This window comes from Brassica rapa, chromosome A09 (genome assembly GCF_000309985.2).
Source record: "Brassica rapa cultivar Chiifu-401-42 chromosome A09, CAAS_Brap_v3.01, whole genome shotgun sequence".
Taxonomy (NCBI): domain Eukaryota; kingdom Viridiplantae; phylum Streptophyta; class Magnoliopsida; order Brassicales; family Brassicaceae; genus Brassica; species Brassica rapa.
Window position 1 is genome coordinate 36462726 of NC_024803.2, and position 24021 is coordinate 36486746.

A 24021-nucleotide genomic window follows, 5' to 3' on the forward strand; every position below is an offset into this window, starting at 1 on the left:
GAGGGGTTACTCGCTTTGTTGGTATCAAGCGGATTCGAGAGACGGTAGTATCTACCTTTTAGTACCCGTGCCAAGAGAGAGTTAGGGTATTGTAAGAGTCTCCAAAGTTGCTTCGCAAGTAATGCAAGATTAAAGTTTTTAAGATCTCGGAAACCCAATCCTCCAGCCTCTTTTGGAGCACAGATCTTTTTCCACGCAACCCAATGGAGCCCGCGATTGTTATTCTTGGTACTCCACCAGAAGCGGGATATTGCGCTTGTGAGTTTACGGATAATCTCCTGTGGTAGAAGGAAACAAGACATTACATAAGTGGGTAAAGCCTGGGCCACAGACTTAATCAGAACTTCTTTGCCGCCTTTGGATAGGAGTTTTGCTGACCATGAGTTAATACGGCTTTGTAACCTGTCTTGTATGAAGGCAAAAACCTGTTTCTTGCTCCCGCAGATTTTTTCTGGTAACCCAAGGTATACACCCATGCCTCCTTCTTTCGTAATGCCGAGGGCCTGTTTTATCTCTGCTTTCCTATCTGCAGGTACCTTGTTCCCAAACAGTATAGATGATTTATCTACATTTATCAATTGTCCAGAGGAGCAGCCATATGTGTTGATAATTTTCATAAGCTCCGCACATTGCGAGATTTCTGCTTTACAGAAGAATAGACTGTCGTCTGCAAAAAGAAGATGGGAAACTGGGGGACTTCCTCGAGCGATTTTTAGGCCTGTGATCCTGCCTTCTCTCTCTGCACCTTGTATCTGAGAGATAAGGGCCTCCGTGAGAATAATAAAAAGGAAAGGCGATAGGGGATCACCTTGCCTAATTCCTCTAGTTGGGGAGATATTTCCTTTCGGCTCTCCATTGAGGAGGACTTGGTATGACACTGAAGATATACATATTTTAATCCAAGATACCCATTTTTCCGCAAACCCCAGTTTCAGTAGTAGAGATTCCAAAAAGGACCATTCAACTCTATCGAATGCCTTGCTCATATCAGTCTTGATGGCTAGGAACTTGGCTTTACAGCTCGGGTTTGTGCGCAGAGCATGGAAGACTTCGTGAGCGACGAGGATATTATCTGTGATAAGTCGTCTAGCCACAAAGGCCGATTGCGTCTCCGAGATCAGGGTGGGAAGGCAACGTTTTAGACGTTTGCTCAAAATTTTGGAGATAACTTTGTAGCTTACGTTGCAAAGGCTGATAGGGCGGAACTCGGTCATTTCACTTGGCCGCTCCGTCTTTGGAATGAGGCATATGTTGGTTTGATTTAGACGGGGGTCCAGTACATTGTGCAGGAAGAAATCTTTGACCGTTTGTTGCAGGGCTTCTGCTGTTATTCCCCAGAACTTTTGGAAGAAAAGGCTAGTCATGCCATCGGGACCTGGAGCCTTGTCCGGGTTAATGTCAAAAGCTGCTTTCCGGATCTCATCATCTGATGGAATTTTCGTCAAGGCTTCATTCATGGCTGGTGTGACCTTTGCCGTGATATACTTCAGAGATTCTTCGAAGGCAGAGGGGTCGGAAGAGGTAAAGAGGGTCTGGAAATAACAAGATGCTACATTCTCAAGCTCATCCTCTGTTTCGGCCCAAGCACCATTAGCTTTACGTAGTTTCACTATTCTGTTCCGAGCTCTTCGTTGCTTCGTGGTGGCATGAAAGAACCTAGTATTTTGATCTCCTTCACGAAGCCAGTTCGCTCGGCTCTTCTGTTTCCAGTATAGTTCTTCATCTCTGAAAGCAGCACATAGGTTCCATTTTAGATTCAGAATTGCTTCCTGGGAGAAGTTATCATCTGTTTGGGCCTTCTCGAGATGAGTTTTTATCTCTTCGATCTTTTTTGCTGCATTGGAGGTATTTGAACGTTTCCATCTGGCGATAAAACTACGACACCTCGCGATCCGGTCATGGAGATCCTCTTGGCCGAAGAGATCTGGTTCACTCCAGCCTTGTATAATTTGATCTCTGAATCCATCTTTGCCTAACCATCTCTTATCGAATTTGAAGGCTCGCTTGCCCCTGTTTTTGACTGATAGGAAACGCGTGATTATAGGTCGGTGATCACTGCCCCAAAGTCTAAGGTACTCCACATTAGTGTGGGAAAAGCAGTGGTGCCAATCTTCATTACCTACTGCACGGTCAAGTCTACATTGAACTTTCCCAGTTGATCTATTACCGACCCAAGAGAAGAAATTTCCTTTATGAGGGAATTCGATCATCCCGCAGTTTGCGAGCATGGTTCGGAAGGGGAGAAAGGAAGCGTCGGTCCTCTTGCGGCCACCTTTTTTTTCCAGGTTACTAGTTATCTCATTGAAGTCTCCGACCATCAGCCATGGTCCCGTCCTCGTAAGGCTCATGCGAGTGAGCCTTTCCCAAACATTTTCTCGGTACTCAACAACCGGATCCCCATATACAAACGAGATGAAGACCTTGTGTCCTTCAATGGTTGCCTCAATATCGATCATACGATTATTGGAGAAAAGAATATTTACATCAAAAGAATCCAAGTAAAAAAGAGCTAGTCCACCGCTTCTACCCTCGGGTTCCACGGTGAACAATTTATTATAACCAAATTCAAACTGAAAATCTTGAAGAAAAGAATAATTGTTTTTTGTTTCAGATAAAAAGATAAAAGAAGGAAGAAAACAACGATGCAGCTCCCGGAGGTGTTGTTTCGTCAGGTAAGCTCCGGCACCCTGACAATTCCAAGCTATTGCACTCATATCTTCTTACTGGATGGTTTCTGGGACACCACCGAACCTGAGAGGAACACAGATTTTTTGCTTAAAGCAGAAGGAAACACCTCATTGCGAGGGACCATGGACGAAGAGGACGAATGCCTTTTACCCGAAATTGTCTTCTTCTTTGGAGAGGCTTTAGAATTAAGGGACTGAATCACCTGGAGCTTTTTTGATGCTGTCGATCCTTTCGCTGGGGATCGAGGAACCTTCTTCTTCAGAAGACCTTTTGGAGCATAGCCCAGCATCTGGTCCCTGTGTTTACGCTGAGTCTTGTTCACAGGGACTTGTTGGAGGGTAGCATCAGCCATGGCAGTGTCTTGCTGGGGAGGTGGGAGAGCATCCCTTGAGATCGCAGCAGTTGCTGGAGAGAGTTGAGAAATCGCCTCGATTTTCTCTGCATCATGATCAGGACTATCTCCAAGAAGATCATCATTATCAACATCAATCATATTATCAATATCAAGCATATTTTCTTCCATCTCTAAACGTTCGGTCTCTAAGACCAGATTATCTACCTCAGCATTCTCTAGCTCAGTTAAGGGGGTATCAATTCCTAATTCTAAGCCCTCCATTGGTACAAAGGAGAGATCGTTAGGTTCCTGGGTCGATAGATGATACCTTTGTTCTGCTAGTAAGGCGCGCTGAGGAGAGGAAGCATGTTGCTCGTTGATTGTGAGAGTGGTGTTTCGCTGCACCAGGGAAAATGAAGGTCTTTTGGGATTGCCGAGAGATGAGGGGGAGCCTGTGTCAATCGCCTTGCCTTTGATACGTCGGATTCTCTCCTCTTCCGTTTCCGCAATGCGAGTTATTACTTTCATTTCGATTTCTTCTATGACTTGACAAATCTCTATCAAGTGTGTTTCTGATAACCAACTCTCTCTATCAATTTGATCCTCTCTAACCCCTTTTAGCTTCAAACATTTCAACTTTCTTACGTTACTCCTTTAATAGACCAAAACTTCGCGTATACAACTTTGAGTGCATGGAACCTAGCTAATTAACACGGGTAGAAAAAATTAGAGAAATAAAAATGATGGAAGGAGCAGTTGCAGAGTGGTTAAAAGAGAGATACCAACTCTTTCATCTTCTGTGTCATCCATGGATTCTCCACACGCCTTGCTGATGCACTTTGGAGACAGACACCTCTTTCTTACCTTTCCTTCTTCTCCACTCTCTTCTTTTCTCTGCTTTTCCCTACTTATATATCACCAAAAAAACATGACATTTAATCACTTTAAATTCATATTCTGATGAATGAAATTGGGGTATATATATCGTAGGAATTTATGGTTAGTTAATACGTGCATGAATACAAGATTCAATGAAAACATACACGTAGGCATTGACTGATAATTAATATAATCCTGGAGTTACTATAGATTATGGTTATGACTTGTATTATCCAAAGTTTTATTTCCAATGTGTAACACTGAAGGACCTTTTAAACTTTGACCTCAAAGAGCTAAGTTCGTCAACGAAAAGATTTTACGTGTAAATTTGCATGAAAATTTACTTTTCTGCGCCGTGTCATAATAAGAGACTATTACTATGGTTCAGAAGTTTTAAATAAGACTGATTATATTAACTAAAATTTACAAAGTAGATGTGCTCTGCATGTGTATTTTGGCCTTACGCTTAATTAAGTGTAAGAAAGACAAAAGCTCCAGGGATTAAGGTGGCCGATCAACTGGAAATCAGCCACTTTGATTTCTTGTCTAATTTATTTTTCCAAGTCTACAAAAATATTTCTTAAAAGAATATATTTAGACCAGAGCACATTGGATTTATTACATTTACTTATAGGATATAATTTAACTTGTTTTATATATCCTCGGTCTTTGAGGTTTTCAGCGAGGCTTAAGCCTTATGCGCCGTTCGCGGCTATTTGAAAAATGAAGATCAGACAAATCATTTATTTATATCATCCACAAAAAAGTAATGCTATATATTTAAAAAGATAATTTAAATTAGTGAAATCGTCGTATAGTGAACTAATTCATATTTACATACAAAACTCCTTCGCATTTTACATACCTGAGACTTGGATTAAAACTGGATGAAATTTTGCGTATTACCAAAATTAATAATTTTCTAATATGTGTGTTTTTGAGATTAATTTGATAGAATCAATCACTAACTAGCTAAATGTATATGTAGTTAACGATATATGATTGTGTGTAGAAGACATGTGCTTATTGGGACTTGTTTGGCCTCAAGAACCCCTATAAATTCCTGCAACTGGTCCAAGATTCCATGACGACAAGGACCTTTGGCCTAATTTGCATTGATACGATTGCCTAAATTTAATCCATTTGTAGATCCAAATGAACACCAGCCAACAAAAAAAAATTAATCAATAATTAAGCCATAATTAATTACAACCATTAATATAGTAAAAATAAATAAATTCATATATATATATATTTTTTTTTTCTTGGATGATATCACAAAACAACCTTTGAGTAAGTCATATATACTTTGTAAGTCATATATACTTTGGCATTCTGCCTACAATTTTTGAAGCTTTATTAATGATATTTTACATCTCTTTCTAAGTACAAGAGTAACTTTGGGTGAAAAATGGAAGTGTAGAATAAATCATGTTGTTGATCCGATCTAAGTTTGGGAAATGTGGGAGTTTGGTTGAAGTTAAGAACAGTGTATAAACTAAGATGTACTATTAGTTGTAGGGTGGGGTTTGGTCTTATTCAAATCACCAAACACAAGCAATAACTTATATATTTATATCACGTTTATAAAATATTATAGAATCATCAGAAGGTTGTCTGCGTTTGTAGTAGATTAAATCAAATTAACAGAAGTGAAACATGAAGTGGTGGGAATCTGAGGTTACAAAACAATATAAATATAACCACAAATAAATCATAGGAAGTGTTTGGTTTCTTTAACCTTACGCAATGTTTTAATGACTTTGAGCTCTTCCCGATACCTAATTAGGAGTTTAAAAATTCAGTCCTCAGCCAAACCCTTTTGTGGCTCACTCTACTTCTTGTGTTGCACCACACATATACATAGTTTGTTTTTAATTTTTTTCATTCCTAAAACAAGTAAAATTGTTAAAAACCAGAAATTATTTTGGTTTTTATGCTATAAAATACAAAGAAGGCACATCAATATATATTGTATCTATAGATAGATTACGTGTATGTGCTTCACAATTTATTTTGCGTGTCCATCCTAATCGATAACTTAACACATATCACACCTAAATATTAACTTAACAAGATCTTCTTCGCATTTAAATATTTTTAATAAGTCTATAACAACATTTTCTCGCTAGGAATTAGAAAATAACATAGTAAATAAGCAATAAAGCAAAATCCACTTTATTTCGTGGGAGTTCTATGGAAATTTACACTCATGTTACAGAAAAAAAAACAATCATTTCGTGAAAAAGCAAATTACAAAAACGCCCACTATTCCAAGAACTTTATTCAGAAAATAACAAGGAAATGAGTGGCTAAAAAGTCAAAAAAATCCTTTATAAAGTCCCACGAGTGTTGATCACTACAATGCATAGAGAAAAACCACACAAAATAAGTGTGAGAAAGAGTATCTCTCTTGAGTGTTAAAGTCATGCAGCTCAAATCATCATCATATTCATCATCTTCTTCATCACCATCCATGAAACTCAAAACCTTAATCCAAAATCTCCTTGCACACCCTCTCTACCGTTTCCTTAGAGCTGTCTCTAAAGCTAAATCAATCTTTCTAGAGATGTCTAAACACAACAACAAGAAACGAAAGCTCACCATGTTTTTTCCAAGAAAGGCTTCAAAGAATCAACGCAAGATCTTCTTCGGGTCGTTCAGATTGCACTACAACTGGTGTTCCTCTGATGTTGTTCCTGTGCCTCAGCCTTTCCCTTTTTCTGTCTCTGACATCAATGGTGAAGAAGATGATGAATCTCAGCTCTCTGGCTACCTCGAGTGGCTGGAGCACAAGAAGGTCGAGGATTTGGAAGAGGTAAGAGATGATGCAGGAGCCAATGATGATGATGATATTGATCATTTGGCCGATATGTTCATCGCTAATTGCCACGAGAAGTTCTTGCTCGAGAAAGTCGAATCTTACAGAAGGTTTCAAGAAATGTTAGAAAGGGGTTTGTGAAACATAGATTTTGACTTTTGTCTCATTAATTAATAATCATGTTGTAAAATCTTAGCTAGTTTGATTTGATAATATTGCCACAAGGTGGGGAAAGTGTATCTTGAAAGTTTTGGTGGTAATGTGCAAGAAGTTGGAACTTTTGGGGTAGTCAGTGAAACATGGTATTGTAAAAACAAATAAATAATCTTGTCCATCTAATTGGGCACATCTAGTTAAGTTGTAAGTTTTGATTAGTGTTTGGTAAACTGTATCCAACTTGCCTAGTACTTAACTATGCCCAATCTTGAGAGAGTTTAAAGAAAATAATTAAACGAGGAACTAACAAAGATCAGAATCAACATTTCTAACAAAACAAAAAAAAAAGAGTTTAATAAAAGATAAAATTGAAAGACAAAAATACCTCTGTTGGAAGTGCAATAGTCTTAAAAACGAAACATAATTCATTGTGAATAGTTACCGTTAACATATGTACATTGATTGATTAGTAATGCCTTTAATATAAACTAGAGTTTACCCTGCACATCGTGCGGGTATATTTTCATTTTATAAATATTTAATTTTGATATTATTATATAAATTTAAATATATAATCTATATCTTAGTGTTATGTATTTTATAACTCTTTAATTTTATTGTTTAGGTTTCTTATTACTTTATTAATATAAGGGTTCGTTTTATACATTTTACCTTTTTTATTACGTTTTCGAGTTTTCATAATTTGAAATAATAAAAAAAAAATATTCTTCAACATATGATTTTTGAAAATATATAGCTGTAAATAAAATTTTAACATATGTTAATAACTTCATTTGTATAAAAAATATGACATGATTAACAAATTTGAACCCGTTTTAGTGGTAGATGATAATTTATTTAAATAAAAACATTATATTACTTAATTACGAAATTAGTTAATACAATATTTAATAAAAATTATTTAAAAATTTAGTAGGATTTTGTTAGATTTTTCTCAATAGATTTTGTTATAACTGAAAATAAAATTCAAATCTAGAGTTAAAATTAATTTATTATTAATATTCTTATTAACTATTATGTCATATTATGTGATTAATGAAATAATCATAGTAAACTTCTAAATAGTAGATAAAAATGGTACTTCTCTTTTAATAGAGAAGTTGGTATAACTCTGAGATTAATTTCATTTTTTCCTGAAAATGTGACGCAGAGTCTAACATAATTGTTATGCGTAATTAAATTGAGTCTATAACTTTCAATCCGTACAACTCGAGATACATTGTTGTGAATACTTGGAAAATAATATATATATATATATATTTATTTATTTTTTTTGAAAAATATCTTTTTTTTTTTTTGTCGACAACCCATCTAAGCTAGATCAAGTGGAGAGCAGACGAACCGATCCTCCGAAGAGCATCTCCATCTGTCTGGATCTGATCTATATGGGAAAAAATATAACCTCTGGTTCTTGCATCTTTTGCTAACCCGTCTGCCCGGCCATTCTGGCTTCGAGGAATATGAGTCAGTCTCACATCCTCGAAGTCATCCTGTAACCTCTGGAACACCTCGATCTCTGTCGCGAAAGCTGGCCAGTCCATCGGGTTTGTAGTCATATCCACTAAGTCCGAGCAGTCCGTCTCAAACCGTACAGAAGTAATCCTTCTGTCTCTCATACATGAGGCTGCCCAAAGTAACCCTTCCATCTCAGCATGTAAAGCTGAGAGGCTCCTGTTACACGCCCGTAGTCCGATGTATTCTAAGCCCATTTGATCCTTAAGACTCCACCCTAAGCCACTAACACTGCCATTATTGATCCACGATGCATCAATTTGGCAAGTAGGAATTTGGGGTATCCAAGGGGGCACTGTCTCAACCTCTGTAGTAGGGGGATCGTCATGATCCTCGTCTGCTTCCTCCTTTTCGTTAGCCTTCCTCCAACATTCTGCCTCAAGAGACGCATGTTGGAGGGTGTCAATTGGAGATGCGTCTTTCCCATTGAAGAGTTTGTCGTTTCTCGCCTTCCAAATGTACCAACAGATCCATGGAAAGGTATCGAATTGTGGTCTCAGAGGAGCCACCTCTTTTCTCTTCCAAAACAGGAAATTCATGTTTTGATATATGGATGTACTCGGGAAGTAACCCGGAATGGACGGGTAGTCCGATAAAGCCCAAATCTGAAGAGCTGGTGGGCATTCAAAAAGAAGATGATTAATCGACTCCACTGGGCCAGCACATCTAGGACAACTCCTATCGGTGCCCAGGTGTCTGTACATGAGTCTCTCTGCCGTTGCTACACAGCCCGAGATAGCCTGCCACAAAAAATGTTTCATCTTACTCGGGGCCTTTATCTTCCAAGCATGGCTTTGAAGGCTCGTGTAACTTGGTTCTACAGCCCCTTCCTGTGAAGGACTCAACTTGCTCGATCGAAGTAGATCATAGCCGGTTTTAACTGAATAAATTCCAGATTTTGTATGGTTCCAAACATATCGATCCGGAGCACGAGAGAGAGAAGGTTTCAGCCCAAGTATCAAAGGGATATCGTCTGGGTGAAAGAAATCCCGTAGAAGTTGTATATCCCACTCTTTGGTATCATTCCTAATGAAGGACTGAACAAGGAGTTGGGGTAGCATGTATACAATGTGATCAGCGGGCCTAGGTGGTCGAGCCACTACATCTGGAACCCAAGACTCACTCCAAACCCTTGTATCCTGGCCCGTGCCAATTGTTTTCCGTAAACCCGATATGAGTAGAGGTTTTGCTGCCATGATACTACGCCATCCATATGATGGTGAGTATGTACGCCGATCTTCTAATGGAGAAGTGTGATTATAGTACCGTCCTTTCAAAACACGTGCTAATAAGGAGTCCGGAAAATGAATTAGTCTCCACAATTGTTTTGCAAGAAGGGCGATATTGAAGTCATGGAGATCTCGAAATCCTAGTCCCCCCAAATCTTTGGGGGTACAGATCTCGTCCCATGCAATCCAATGTAAGCCTCTGCTGTTCTGGTTTGAGCTCCACCAAAAATTAGATGTTGTGCTCCTTAGTTTATCGGTAATGCCATGGGGAAGCAAGTAACACGACATCACAAAGGTCGGAACTGCTTGAGCCACAGATTTGACTTGAACTTCTTTCCCTCCTTTAGAGAGGAGTCTCGATGACCAATTGTTGACACGACCATTAAACCGATCTTGTACAAAGGAGAACACTCTCATTTTTGAGCCACCGATTTGTTCTGGTAATCCAAGGTACATCCCCATGCCGCCTTCTGAAGAGAATCCTAAGGCATCTTTTATATCTTGCTTCCGAGAACTCTCCACTCGGTTTCCAAAAATTATTGATGATTTTGACGCATTTAGTCGTTGTCCAGAAGCTTTCCCATAAATATCTAGAATATCCATGATCTCCTTGCATTGGCTTAAATCCGCTTTACAAAAGAAAAGACTGTCATCTGCGAAAAGAAGATGAGAGATCCTTGGGCTCGCCCTAGCAACACGAATTCCTAAAATTTTCTTTTCCGCTTCCGCTCCATTCAAAAGTGAGATCAAAGCCTCCGTACACAAGATGAATAAAAAAGGGGAGAGTGGGTCTCCTTGCCTCAACCCTCTCTTTGGTAGGATTCGCCCTCTTGGTTGCCCATTGACTAAGACTTGATATGTGACCGACGTGACACAACACATAATGAGGTCAACCAGTCTTTCATCAAAGCCCATCTTCAGCATCAAAGTTGCTAAGAAGCTCCATTCCACTCTATCGTAAGCTTTACTCATATCTGTTTTAATAGCCATGAAGTCTTCCCTACATCGCTGGTTCGTCCGTAGGGCGTGAAAGTTTTCTTGTGCTATCAGGATGTTATCAGTAATCAAACGTTTTGCCACAAAGGCCGATTGTGTCTCCGAGATCAAATGCGGAATAACTCTCTTTAGTCTCTTGCAAAGAAGCTTAGATATAATCTTGTAGCTAACATTACAAAGACTGATAGGTCTAAATTCAGTCATGTCTCGAGGTTTCTTCTTTTTTGGGATGAGGCATATATTCGTCTGGTTCAATAATGGATCAAAACTGCCTGTCGCAAAGAAGTCTCGGACAAGTCTAATAATGTCTTGCCGCATTTCCCGCCAGAATCTCTGAAATAATTTACTAGTCATGCCATCTGGACCGGGAGCTTTATCTGGATTGATATCGAAGAGAGCTTTTCTAATTTCTTGTTCCGACGGTTCCTCTAAAAGTAACCTATTGTCGGTACTTGACACCTTTCCTGAGATGAAGCGGAGGGAAGCGTCTAGTTCTGTTGGTAAAGAAGTAGAGAAGAGATCTCGAAAGTATTGAACAGCCACGTTCTCCACCCCAATTTCACTCTCGACCAGCTTCCCATGTTTATCTTTGATACTAATTATCCGATTCTGGGCTCTTCGTTGTTTTGTAGTGGCATGATGAAATTTTGTGTTCCTGTCCCCATCTTTGTGCCATTGATCCCTGCTTTTCTGTTCCCAAAAAGTATTTTCTTCTCGATATGCCAAAATCAGTTGCCTTCGCAAAACTCCTAATTCTTCTGTTGTAGTGAATTCATCATCTTGCGCCAAATCTATCTTATCTTTTAACTCCTTAATCAATAGAGCTGAGTTTGCAGGGTTTTGCTTTTTCCATGAACTAATCTTATTTCGACATGAGGTAACTTTTTGATGAAAATTCCTCATTGGAATTTCATCAAATTGTCCCCATCCCGAGATTACTGCTTCTTTAAATCCTGGTTTTCCTATCCATCTCTTGTCAAATCTGAAATTCTTCCTTTTCCTCCGAACACTGGATTGGATCCTTGCTAGGACCGGTCTATGATCCGAACCCCAAAGTTGCAAAAATTCTACAACTGAGTGAGTAAATAAGGCGTGGCAATCTTCATTTGCCACTGCTCTGTCTAGTTTGCATTTAACTTTTCCGGATTGTCTTTTTCCCACCCACGAGAATGAGTTTCCTTTGTATGGAAAGTCTAGCATTCCACAGTTTTCTAACATGGTACGGAAAGGGAGGAAAGAGCTCTCTAATCGACGTCTTCCTCCCCTCTTTTCATGATTCCCAGTGATCTCGTTGAAATCTCCAATCATAAACCATGCTTTGTTACGTGTAGTACTCATGCGTGACAATCGTTCCCAAACTTGGTCCCGATGTCTAACAACAGGGTCACCATACACGAACGTCATAAAAATTTCATGTCCTTCAAGTCTTGTTTCAATATCAATCATATTTTTATCCGCATACAAAATAGTAACTGACGGATCCTCCATGTAAAAAAGGGCTAAACCTCCACTTCGACCAACCGGGTCAACAGTACAAACATGATCATATCCAAAAGAAACTTGCACATCTTGCAAGAAATTCCGATTGTTTTTAGTCTCCGAAAGAAATAAAAATCTAGGTAAAAAGCAATGATATAGTTCTTCGAGGTGCTCCTTTGTAAGGTCGGCACCCGCACCTTGACAATTCCATGCTACTGTATTCATTTGGGGATCTTGGGTGGTTTGCTTCCCACCTTCGCAGCTTTGTTCTTAGTCTTCGTAAGTGCTTCTTCTTTACCTCCACCATGCATTTTTTCTAACTGACCCATAGAGGATTTAGAGCCCATAGGCGGCCCATCTTTTGCCTCCTTGAATTTGGGTGAGGCCCGACCCTTAATCATATTCCTCTTCCTCAAAGATAATCCGGCAGCGTGAGTGTTTGGTGAGCCCTTCTTCTTCTTGAACGGAGATTGCAGTAGATGAGATGGTGATTGCTTCTCTCTCCCTTCTCCTCTCTCTCGACTGGAGCTAGGCCCAATCGCGATCCCCCCAAGCCGGTTCAGTGTCTCGTCTGTCTTCGTCTCCTTGAAGTTATCTTTCGCTCCGATTGAACTCTCCCCTGCCTGAGACATGAGTTTTGAATCCATCGACTGTTCAGTCTCCTCCTCCTTGTGATTCTCATCGTACAGCAGTTCATCTTCGTCCATCAGATCATCATCATCAACATCAAAGGTTTCACCATTAATTATCCAATCATCCTCTTCCAGAATTTTATCCTCATTAGGATCGTTAATTTCATTCAGCTCTGTCTCCCCCAAGTGAGTATTGAAATCAGCTTCAGTATTTGTTTTGATAGCCTCCTCTTCCTCCTCCATTGTCATCTCGTACCAACTTTTTTTCCTCTTTTCCTCGCTGGAAACAGGTAGCAGGGGAGGTTGGGATCTGGATGGGGACTGATTAGCCTTATCTGCAAAGTTGAGACTCTTTTTTGCCGAGCTTACGGATTCAGAGGAGTCTCCCATATCGCCTATTTTTCCTTTCAGTTTCAAATCACCAGAAGAGTTTTTCTGGAGAGACAATCTAAACGGTCTTTCCCTGACATGATCTGGGGAGGAGATGATCTGTTTAGCCGGTTGTGGCTGTTCAAGCTGAGTATAGGGAGGATCGTCAGCTTCTCTCTCTCCCTTAGAGCTAGATGATGGCCGAGCAGCTTTATTATCACGAGGGCCTTCGGGTGCTCTCCCTCCCTTAGAGCTCTGGGCTGTAGGTACATGTTTTCTCTCCGCTCTCCGAGTTTCTTCCCGATGTTTGCTTGCAGCGAAAGAATCATCATACCTACGCTTGTTGTAAGTCTCTTTGCTAGGGGGTAAGATATCACGGTCACGGTCTCTCGGTGCCTGACGATTGTTCTCACGGTGGTCATCTCTAGGAGCATACCGGGAGTCAATACGTTTCCATACGCTGTCCCTGTTATCTCTTTGAGTTCCTTCCCCGGAGCGTCTCTCAAGATAGCTTGGAGGCTTTTGTCCAGCTACATTGAATCTCTTTGAAAGGTCTCCCTTCCTATTTGAATCAATTCTGGATTGTTGCCCTTGGTCTCTGTTATTTTCTTTTGATAATCGAAATTGTTCTCTTTGCTCTTCAGTTAACAGCGGGCAAGTATCAACTTCATGGGAGATACGGCGACATGAGTGGCACCAGCGATGAAGGTTAACATATTCCAGGGAAACCGGAACAATTTCCCCTGAGGGGAGCTGCGCACGCAGAGCAAACTTCAAGGGGAGTTCGGCATTAAGCACCACCTGAAACTTTGCTGTTTTTTCCTCCACTAAACCTACGTCTCCAAGTCTTCTTCCGAGGGTCCTGAAGATTGGATCAAGCCAGAAGTGTGTCGGGATACCCATGACAGTAACCCAAAAAGTCATAGTGTTTGGGAAGGAGTCTCCTATATGAGGTGCCCATCTCTCTAGAGCAAAAGACCATTTGTTGAAATGGCATGGTCTTTTACTAAGGACCTTCTGAAGATCTTCTTCCGATTCAAAGTCAAATTGAAATCGTTGGTTTCCCAAGTCCACTCCACGAACCCTGCCTTCAACGTCCCAGATACTTGGCCTTGGGAGGAGAGCAATAAGAGTTTCAACACTGCGCCTTTCTCCGTTGAAGAGTCTTCCAACTAGGCTGAGTTTGAAGCGAGCAATCAGCTCAGAGTTATCTACTGCCGGAAGGATAACCAGGTCATCCTCCTCCTCCTCTTGTACTTGCACTTGCATCTTGTTCTTGTTGGAGTTTGTGAGTGACTGAGACATCTTTGAATTATCAGATAAATTATAGATCTGTAGAGAAGCTTAACCGCCTGTGAAGAAACGTCTTCCTTTGTGGGAGCTAGGACCCAGCAAAGGAAATTGAGAAGAAGCTTAAAACTGGAACTCAGTTTTGTAACAGAGACCAAAACACTACAAGCGAGTGTAGGTCAGCTGTAAAAACGAGGCCCTTTGTTGACTGAGAATCCATGGCTTGTTGTATGTTACTGTCTCTGACGGGAGCGATTATGGAAAAAACTTGGAGCTGCAGCGGATAGAAGATGTTTTTTGAAAAATATCTAAAAGTCTAAAGTACACTAGTATTAAGGATCGAACAAATCTCGATAAATATCTAAAGCACAATTCACTGTGCCTTCTCAACTACCCATAAGGATGTCAATTAGGCACATTGTCTATGGGCGGCCCATGTCCAAATCGATATGGACTAATATGGTCACGCTCAAATATGCCCGAAATATTTCTGTCCAAATGGATTATGCCCAGATGCGCCCAGAGTCCAATGGACAAAACCAAATGGACATGGGCCGTCCAAATACGCTTATATTTTTTTAAAAAAAAATTTGAAATCACAAATATTTGAGAAAAAAAAAATCACAAATATTTTAAATATCTTTTGTGAAACATGAAATTTAAGTTTAAGTATGTTTTGTAAAACATGAAATTAAAGTAAGTTTAAGTATGTTTTGTAAAACAAATTTCTAATATGTACATCTTTTAAGTTTGAAAATTAGATATTTTACATTAAATGGACATTTGGATTCCATGGACAGTCCACCTGGTCATGGTCCTATTTAGATATGGTCCTATTTGGACATGGTCCTATTTGGACTCGACCAAAAACGTCCAGAAAAAAATAAGCCCATCTGAACACGCCCAAATCCACCCAGTCCGTCCAATTGACATCCCTAACTACCCATAGATCAATTTTCACCTAATTTCGGACTTTATAGGACGAAATTGTGGTCTTCCGTGTAATTGCAATACTCATTTCACCAAATGATGATATTTTTTTAACCTTAAAATATAAAAAAGTGTTGGAGAAGTAACACTTCTCCATGATTGGGATGGACATTTTTTCGACTGTTTAATAAACATCAAATCAGACAAAGGTTAATTACTGTAATCATATATTGTTTCCTGTAGGAGAATATCATAAATTTATGAAATGGTTTTGAAGTTTATCAACACTCTTTCTCCTAAGGAACCTACTGTGTCATATTGTATGCAACATATAGATTAGCTTAAATGACTTATTTGAAGAAAAAATATGACATTAATGGTATTTTTTAGAAACGCTCTTGCAGTTTAGTATGCGACTTCTTATTCAAATGTTCTTAACAGACGATCGATTAACAACTGAAAATGGACATATGGTCAATTCGTTATTTCCTAGAAGATAATACATATATAGAGCCTCAACTGATTGTGTAGTTTTATATTATATTTCAACTAAACATGAGTTCTAATGGTTACCTTTTCCACTACTTCTCCACATTACAATATTATATGCACAAGCACAACTAGCTTTTTCCTTCAAAACAACGTACTAGACTTTAGGCGTTTGATTAAAACTTTTGGCCTTTTAAATGGAAATTAAAAAGCTAATTGATACTATATATTTGGCTAAATGTACATGATCTAGAGTCTCTTTTCCACATCCCTAGATATTGCATCGTTGACCTTTGCAGTTTATAACTTTAGCATGCTCGAGACCCAAAATTAATGCTATATTGGAGAATGTTTATGAATTGAATAGACTAAAAATATATGAATACGATGCGGTTACATCGAAAGTATATAATAGCACCAGCAAAATGCAAATTGGTGATCTTCTAACTTGACCATCAATTTTAATTGTCTGTGTTCCTTCCTTTTCGTGTAGGTTTTATTATTTGGGAAAAACTACTTTTGTATGTAATTCAAGTTTAGTTGGTCTTGTCATGATTCATGAAAGCTCTTCTTTTCTGGAAAAAAATTCCAAGTTTGGTTTTCTGTATTTGAAATTGGCTACTTAGCCATCTGGCCCTTGAGCTTTGTAAAAAACTTATATTTTCTTGCATTTTCAAAATTTTAATAGTAAAACATTTTACAAATTTTATATAATATTTATTTATTTAAATATCGTTTACCTAGGAGTCAAGGAACTGGACTAATCCAATCACTAATGACAAATCTAATATACATTACGTCCATATTTAATAGAATAAAGAGGATTTTTTTTATGAATATTAGAAGTAAGTCAAATTTTAATTATTTGCTTTTGTTTGTTGACAAACAAAATAAACCCTCTTAAAAAGTGACTCATTAAAGTAAACTGTTAAGAAAGTTCGTTACATAACCCCTACCTTCTTCCACAAGTCATATAAACAGCTTCCCCAAACTTCAAGCTCTTCTCTCTCATTCACCTCTGCAACACATTCTTGCGCCAGAAACTATTCGAAGCTTCCTCTGTTCCTATCTTCAATGGCGGATCAGAACGACCCACACTCCGATACTCCCACCGGTACGTCTATTCAAAAAACCTCCTCACGCTTGTTGTAACGTTTCGATCACAAGCCTCAGTAACTAGGGTTTTCAAGTAAGAGGATCACCTTAGGTTTTGGTTAGTGATCTGATCTTGATTCCGCTTGCAGAAGAAGCAACTCGTCTCCCTCTCAAGAAGAGAGGCTACGCAGAGAAAACACTTCCTGGTTTAAACAACAACGACGACTCCTTCTTCCCCATAGACAACAAGGACATGGATCTCAATAAACTCAAGAAAAACGCTTACTACGAAGTTCTCAAGGCCTTCCTCGCAGAGTCTTCTACAATATCCGGAGTAAACGCTTACTACGAGGTTTAACCCTTTCATATCTTTGTTTTCTCAGTTCTTGATGGTTGTGCTCATGTTGTTGTTTCAGCCAAGGATTATGTTCATGAAAGAACTCAAGAAGGAACTGAATATCGATCATGACACTCACGCCGATTGCCATAAGCGAGTCAAAACTGATACACTGGTCCAAGAACTGAGGTATCTTGATCCACACGCAAGAGGGTGATCTTCTCTTCTTTTAACCTAATTCTCAATCGCTCTGTTTCTTAGGGGAACTTCTTCTGAGAAGGCAACAGAGAAAGCCACTGACGCTGAGGAAGAGAAGAGTACTTCTGTAGAAGGAGAAGCACTAAAGCCACGTCTAGTAGTGGACGAGAGATACGTTCTCAAACTTGTAAGACCTCTGTTTCCAAGTCCAGAAGCTTAAAAAACTTGTAAGTTTTTGATTTCATTTGTTTTTTACTTGCTTAGCAAGAAAGTTTCAACGTAGCTCCAGCAAAGATCCAACAAGAAACGGCTCAACCGAGTGATACTAGTACTCCTGCAAAGATCCAAAAAGACAAGGCTGAAGTGAGCGCTACTACTACCACTACTCCTGAAGAGTTACCTTTCCCAAGCTGGGGCCATGTTGCTCCCGAGTCTCTTGTTAACAGCATCATCAATATAATAATATACGGTGACAACGACCACGTTCAATTCCAAATCAAAGCCTATGACGCAGAAACGGTAACATCTCTTCACGTTTTCTTTGTGTCTTGTCCATCAAGTTAGGTCTAAGAAGCCCTAGCGTTCCAATTTCATAACAGGAAATGCACCAGCTGGTGACTTTAGGAAGCACAAAGGAACATGACGACCCCTTGGACTGGATCGATATTAGATATGTAAGAGATCAAACTCTTCTTGATCAGAATCTGAAACCAAACCATTGATCTCAAACAAACAAAAAACTCATTGCAGTTTCCAAAGGAAGATGTTATATGGCAAAATCAACATCCCGGGTTCACAACACGCAACTGCTTACTTAAACCAGGCCAAACCATCTTGAACGCAACCACTACAGCTCGTGAGAAGACGCCAATCAAAGTGGTATATATAACTTGCTCCTTCAAAAGCTTCTTTCTAATGCTTATAACCCTTCACTGACACAACTCTCTCTGATAGGTTGGAACATCTGCCAGTGGGATTCCTATTATCAAGATCAAGAAACTTGATAAGGGAAAAGCTAAAGCGCAGTAGGGGGATGTAGACAAGACCAGAAGCATGACAACAATCAAGACAAGAACACACTCTCTTTTAGACTTGTTTCAGATCTTTTTCTCTTTTAGTATCGGTGAACATATGTTTTTGCTGCCTTAGTAGATTCTTGAGACTATATAAGATAGTTAAGGAGTGTAATAATGACTCATAACCTCCTTGTACGTTTCTTTGGGCGAGTAGAAGAACCTTCCTCCTTTTCACTAGCTTCTCGTTTAGAGGCTGCACTAGTGTTTCTCTTTGCAGGTGTTGTTCGTTTCTGACCTGCAACAGCTTTCTCATGCTTAGTGTTACTTCTCCTCTGCTCAGCTCCTTTCTTTCCACTAGAGGAATCATCCTTCACTGTCTCTACCACAGTTTCAGCTCCTTTCATTCTCTTAAGAAAACTTGCAGCGCTTTGCTTCTTTGAGACAGCATTTGTTGTGGTCTTACTCTTCTTTTCTTGATCACTTTTCTTCTGCTCATCATCCAAACTGGTCTTAACAACGTTTCGGGTTCCTATTTTTTTAGCTGATGAGGTTGTTGTTCTTCCTCTAGGCGTCTTCTTGGAAACAATAGGTTCCTCATCTTTATCAGTGGTGGTTTCTTCTTCCTCCTCCGTCTCTGAAACTTGCTTCTTCTCATTCTCATTCTCGTCCGTGGTTGGAACTATGTTAGTCTTTTTCTTTACCGGTTCAGTAGAAGATCTAACAGCTAAGGAACTACGTTTCCTACAAGCTTTAACAGACACTGACACTTTTGTCTTTAGAGACAACAGTGTGGGTTCCTCCACCAAGGGTTCATCTTTTGGAGGTGAGGTTTGATTAGACGTCTTGAGAGTAGTCATCTGTTTCTTGATGAGTTCGTGAAGCTGCGTTGCGGAGTTAGAGTCAGGAGATCGCTCGCCGTAGAAAACCTTGGCGTTGTTGATTAGTAGCAGTAAATCTCGATGAAACTTGGTTTTGGAGCTTTCGTAATAACCTTCGTCCACACGAGTTCGAATAAGGTCAAAGTCTATGTGCTGCCTTATTATCCTCTCGTACTCGGGTGTTTCCTGCAGCTTCAGAAGGAATCAAACACGGACTCCCTCAGACTTTATAAGACAAAAGGCGCAAGATAATTAAAGCTTAGCTTACACTATATATTAATACTAGTACGATGTTTTTGCCATGCACACAAATTAAAAATAAAATCTTCTAAAATCATATTATTGAAAATATAATTAAAAATTAATTTATTTACAGTAATTGAAAACATATTTTATTGCGAAACAGCAAAAATTTCACAAAGCATTTACATTCTGAAACGAATAGTTTCAAAAAAGGAATTGTTTTTAATAAAATTATTTTTACATTAATAGAAAAATAGAAATTAGGGCCAAAGACTAAAAAGTAAATTAAGTAAAAAATCATCATCACTGTTAACCTTTTGTTATATTTTTTTTAATCAATCAGTTTTATTTTTATATCCTAAATAATAAATTAATCAACTTTTTTTAAATTTATTTATAAAAAACATAAATTTTTCTGTAGTATAATACAGTATATGCACACGCACAGAGAAGATAAAATCGTCAGACCGGACATCAAAATGTCACATTCTCTAAATCAAATCTTAGTTATTTTGTTAAATTTTTTCATTAAAGTTATTTCACTGAATCACCCTAATTATTTAAGCAAAAAAAAGGATTGCTGACTAAGCAGACAAAGGATTCTACTTTTTTTTTACCTGGCTCTCGAGCCGGCGCGAAAAATGGGAGCCAATAGGATGAGAGCAAAGCATCTCGATGAATTCAATAAACGGCCTAGATTTAACAAGCGTCTTATTAACGGCCAGAGATTGATCCTCGTTATCCGGTTGGTCGTGTCCTACCGACTCCTCCTTTCTCGGTAAGCTCGCCGAGCTCTGCACGTCACTCGTTTCTTTCACTTCTTCCTCTCCTTTCAACTCGGGCGAGTCATCATTACCCTCTCTTACCGAGTCACCTCTCTCCGAGTCCTTCCCCACGCTCCCGCAACTTCCCCTACCCGAATCCTCCCTAACCGGTTTCTCATCGGTTTCAATTTCATCTCCCCCGATCCGGTTCGCTATTTCTTCAATTGATTCATCGATTTCCCGGTTCGGCTGCTCGATAACCGGAACGTCGGATTTGTTAACCGTTTCCGTGATTTTAACCAGATCTGGAGATTCAGTAACCTTCTCCGCCTCCTCCTTCTCTCTCTCATCTTCCAATCTCTTCACCTTCATCTGCAAAGACGAAATGGATTGATCGTAACGTTCGACTTCGCGACGGAGCTCATCGACGCGGAGCTTTCTCAGCTCCTCGAGCCACCAAGAGATCTCCGAGACGGTTTCTCCCTCGGGGGAGAATCGTCGTTTGAGATCGTTGTATTTGTGACGACACTCGGAGGCGGTGAGTGTACGAGAAGAAGAGTTTTGTTTGTGGATTTCGGCGGCGACGGAGTCCCATGAATCGACACCGTGACGGTGAACGGCGCAGGCGAGGAGGAGCTCCTCCCATGTGCTCCATGTTTGATGAGTTTCCGGTTTAGCCATTGAGAAGGTTTTGGTTATTGTCACTTTTGTCCAAATGATCTTCCTCTGCAAATCGTTGGCTTCCACTAAGAAGAAACCCTTTTGTGACTCTGGTTACGTTTTTTATTAGTCGGACTAATAATTATTGTTAGTGCTATTATTACAAAGGCGCACCAGTTGAGAAAATGTTTGCTCGGTTTTGTCGGATCAATGTAGTGGGCCCAGGCTATGACAACTGGGACTGGACCCATTACCGATTTGGAACCAAATGCTCCAATCAAGTAAGTCTCCAATTCTGGTTATTACCATTAAATATTTGACTTGTACGGAATGAGTTAATATAAACCAAATTAAAGGCCCAGCCCATTTCCGCTTTGTTCCAGTCCTGATCAGATCTGTTACCCGATCAAATCAAGCTCTTTTGGAAATGGGTTCTGGTGATAAGATTTCAATCTGGGCTTATGTTAATTTTATTACTTCTCTTTTATTAATGGTTTGACTTGAGCAAAAGAAACCACATTCCTAGCTTTTTGCATTCCTGCCCGCCATCCACGTCCGCTCACTCGGTCCCTGGACCCCTTTATATTCGACACGGACAGTACAGTAATTTTTTCGAAAGCTCAAAAATCATGTTTACTGACCCTGCAATTACCACGTGACTTTTCTCCTTGATTTGACTTCAGTCATACGATATCACGAATCATTTCCCAATAAATTATCCATATTTCCACTACTTCAAGTTAAGCACGTAACTCTTATCTAAAGAAATGTGTGTCAGAAAAGCTAAGTACACTTTGGTGCCTCAAATCAATGCTAAGTACACTTTGGTGCCTCAAATCAATTTTCTTAACCTTTCAATATATCACAAACCGAGACGTTACGCAATCATGCAACAGTTTCGGTGAGAGCTCCTTGTCCGGTGATTACTATATGCCTAAGCTTTCTGCGGCGAGGCTATTGAGATCAGATCGAGTGGATTCAAGGCTTCAATTGATTCAAGTCTGAACCTTGGAATGTCTGCTTAACTCTTACAGTCCTTCAAAATGTTCACATAAATACGCAGTAAATAATACATGTTTCTTCCCAACTTTTTGTAGAACCAGACTTGCTAGCAAATAGCAATCATCACCCAACACTCATCCAAATTCATCATACCACTGAACATCTACGACTAGATATCCTGTTAGGACTGAACATGGCTAGTAACTCCACTGGAACTTGTTAACATCCTTGTCATAGTGCCTAATCAACTCGAATGTGCATGATCACATTGTTTAATCAACACAACCACAATCTAAATTCTAATACAATCAATCTCATAGCTCACTGCCAACATATTATACTGATTCAAATCAAGCAATATCTAGTTCTAAACATAATCTCATACTAAAACTCTTACAATTGCATTGAATTATCCAAAACAAGATCTGAAAATCTTCCAAAATCCAGCAGTAACTTAACGCATTATATACAAAAGGCCATAGATAAAATTAAGCAGACGAATGAAGTGCAATTCTAACAAACTCTCAAGTCTCCAAATACCATCGAGAAGCTTTCACGCAGCTCCTTTCAAAGCTTTCTTCAGCTCCTCCGCCACGTCACCCTCTTCCTTGCTTTTCTTCCCGCCACAATCCGACGTCGTCCTCTCGCTGCTCCACCGATCACCTCTTGCTCTACCATTGTTGCTCTTGCTTTTGTTATTGCTCCTCTCCGCTTCGCGATGCTTCGATCCGTAATCAATTGGCGAAACGTTTGACACCATCACTCCCCTGAGATCTTCGACAGCTCTCTTCAACTCCCTGTTCTCCGACCGAAGCTCCTCCATAAACAAACACACCTTCCCCAAATCAACACCACCATTATCCCCCGCGGGTTTAACTTTAACAACCTCTTTACCATCCACGTGTTCGATCCCAATCTTATCCATCACCAGAAACGGAAACCTCCTCAGAGAAACCACAGCCGTCGGATCAAACTCCCGTCGAATCTCCGTCGGAACCCTAACCCCCCACCTGAAATTCACGACGGCGCGTCCCCTCACAGGCAAACTCGTCCTCGCCGCGACCTCAACGCCAGACAACAACCCCGCGATATCTCCAGCCGAAGCCGCCGACGGAAAAAGAGTCACCTTCGCCGGAGAATCCACAATCTCGATCGACGAATCCTCCTCCGAGACAGATCCGTTGAGACTACTCGAGTCGAATCGAGACGAGGAGTGAGATTTCTTGATCGAGAAGTCGCCGAATTGGGGTTTGAAGTGGATCATGAAGCTAGGGTTTCTTTGGCCGAGGAGGTTGAACTCGGCGCTCATGAGCATGGAGGTCGAGATCGGGGAGCCGAAGGATCCGGTTCCGGTTTTGACGATGAGGGAGAAAGGGTTGTATGAGTCGTTGGGGCGGTAAGCGATCTTGAGAGAAGGGCCTGATTCGAAGAAGGTGGAGAGGTTGAGGCTGAGCTCCTTGGATTCTCCGGCGACGATTCCGGATTGAAACGGGAGGCCTATGATGCTCAGAGGGATCTTGGCTCTGAAGAGAGGCTTCTTCTCTTCTCGAAACTTCATTGACGCCTTCATCTTCTTCTCCGGGGAGAGATTCAAAATCGAAGAGTTTTATTGGATTTATTATCAACAAGGAGTTGTTGTGGAGAGAGAGTGTAGACATTTGAACCCTAGGAGCGGAGAGAAGTAGCAGCTTGGAACCAAACACGTGTTTTTTTAAAACTCGCTTTATATTTACGGTTTTACCCTTCTGTTATGTAGAGAATAACAGATAAGCTTGTTGACTTAGTTCGAAATGAAAGGTGGACAAATCACTTGTGTTTTGTTGATCTGTTCAGTTTCTGTTTTTTTTTTGTTCCCTAAGTTAATACATAAAGCCCGTATATATAAAATGGGCCTGATTGGGTTACAACTCTCACAGATACAATGAGGACTGTACGCTCGGCTCTCACACACATGTGGATGATTAGCTAGGGATTTTGATTGATTCTCAAGCCATTGTTTTCTT

At 39.9% G+C, this 24021-nt stretch overlaps 5 protein-coding genes across 6 annotated transcripts; 2 read left to right on the plus strand and 3 right to left on the minus strand.

The window, feature by feature from the left end:
• The first annotated feature begins 6281 nt into the window (after positions 1 to 6281).
• Positions 6282 to 7113, plus strand: LOC103841692. The gene has a single exon (XM_009118244.3). It carries the CDS (start codon positions 6330 to 6332, stop codon positions 6861 to 6863), a length of 534 nt encoding a protein of 177 aa, XP_009116492.1. The 5' UTR covers positions 6282 to 6329; the 3' UTR covers positions 6864 to 7113.
• A 4996-nt stretch (positions 7114 to 12109) lies between these two features.
• LOC103841693 (general transcriptional corepressor trfA-like) lies at positions 12110 to 15623 on the minus strand. Its single transcript, XM_033280087.1, has one exon. It carries the CDS (start codon positions 14419 to 14421, stop codon positions 12337 to 12339), a length of 2085 nt encoding a protein of 694 aa, XP_033135978.1. The 5' UTR covers positions 14422 to 15623; the 3' UTR covers positions 12110 to 12336.
• Positions 15624 to 16662: 1039 nt separating this feature from the next.
• On the minus strand, positions 16663 to 22093 carry LOC103841694 (DDT domain-containing protein DDB_G0282237). 2 transcript variants are annotated; one of them, XM_009118247.3, is made up of 2 exons: positions 20210 to 22093; positions 16663 to 19535 (listed from the first exon to the last, which is right to left on the minus strand). In XM_009118247.3, the coding sequence occupies exons 1-2, from the start codon at positions 21035 to 21037 to the stop codon at positions 18651 to 18653; spliced, it is 1713 nt and encodes a 570-aa protein (XP_009116495.1). In that variant the 5' UTR covers positions 21038 to 22093; the 3' UTR covers positions 16663 to 18650. The 2 variants fall into 2 exon arrangements, with proteins under 2 accessions (XP_009116495.1, XP_009116494.1); XM_009118246.3 differs by having other exon boundaries at positions 16663 to 19541.
• On the plus strand, positions 17158 to 18502 carry LOC103841695 (protein EMSY-LIKE 1). Its single transcript, XM_033280131.1, has 7 exons — positions 17158 to 17254; positions 17337 to 17446; positions 17519 to 17642; positions 17720 to 17974; positions 18055 to 18129; positions 18206 to 18334; positions 18410 to 18502. The coding sequence occupies exons 1-7, from the start codon at positions 17174 to 17176 to the stop codon at positions 18482 to 18484; spliced, it is 849 nt and encodes a 282-aa protein (XP_033136022.1). The 5' UTR covers positions 17158 to 17173; the 3' UTR covers positions 18485 to 18502.
• Positions 22094 to 22335: 242 nt separating the features above from the next.
• Positions 22336 to 23709, minus strand: LOC103841696. The gene has a single exon (XM_018654851.2). It carries the CDS (start codon positions 23586 to 23588, stop codon positions 22572 to 22574), a length of 1017 nt encoding a protein of 338 aa, XP_018510367.1. The 5' UTR covers positions 23589 to 23709; the 3' UTR covers positions 22336 to 22571.
• Between the last annotated feature and the right edge of the window lie 312 nt (positions 23710 to 24021).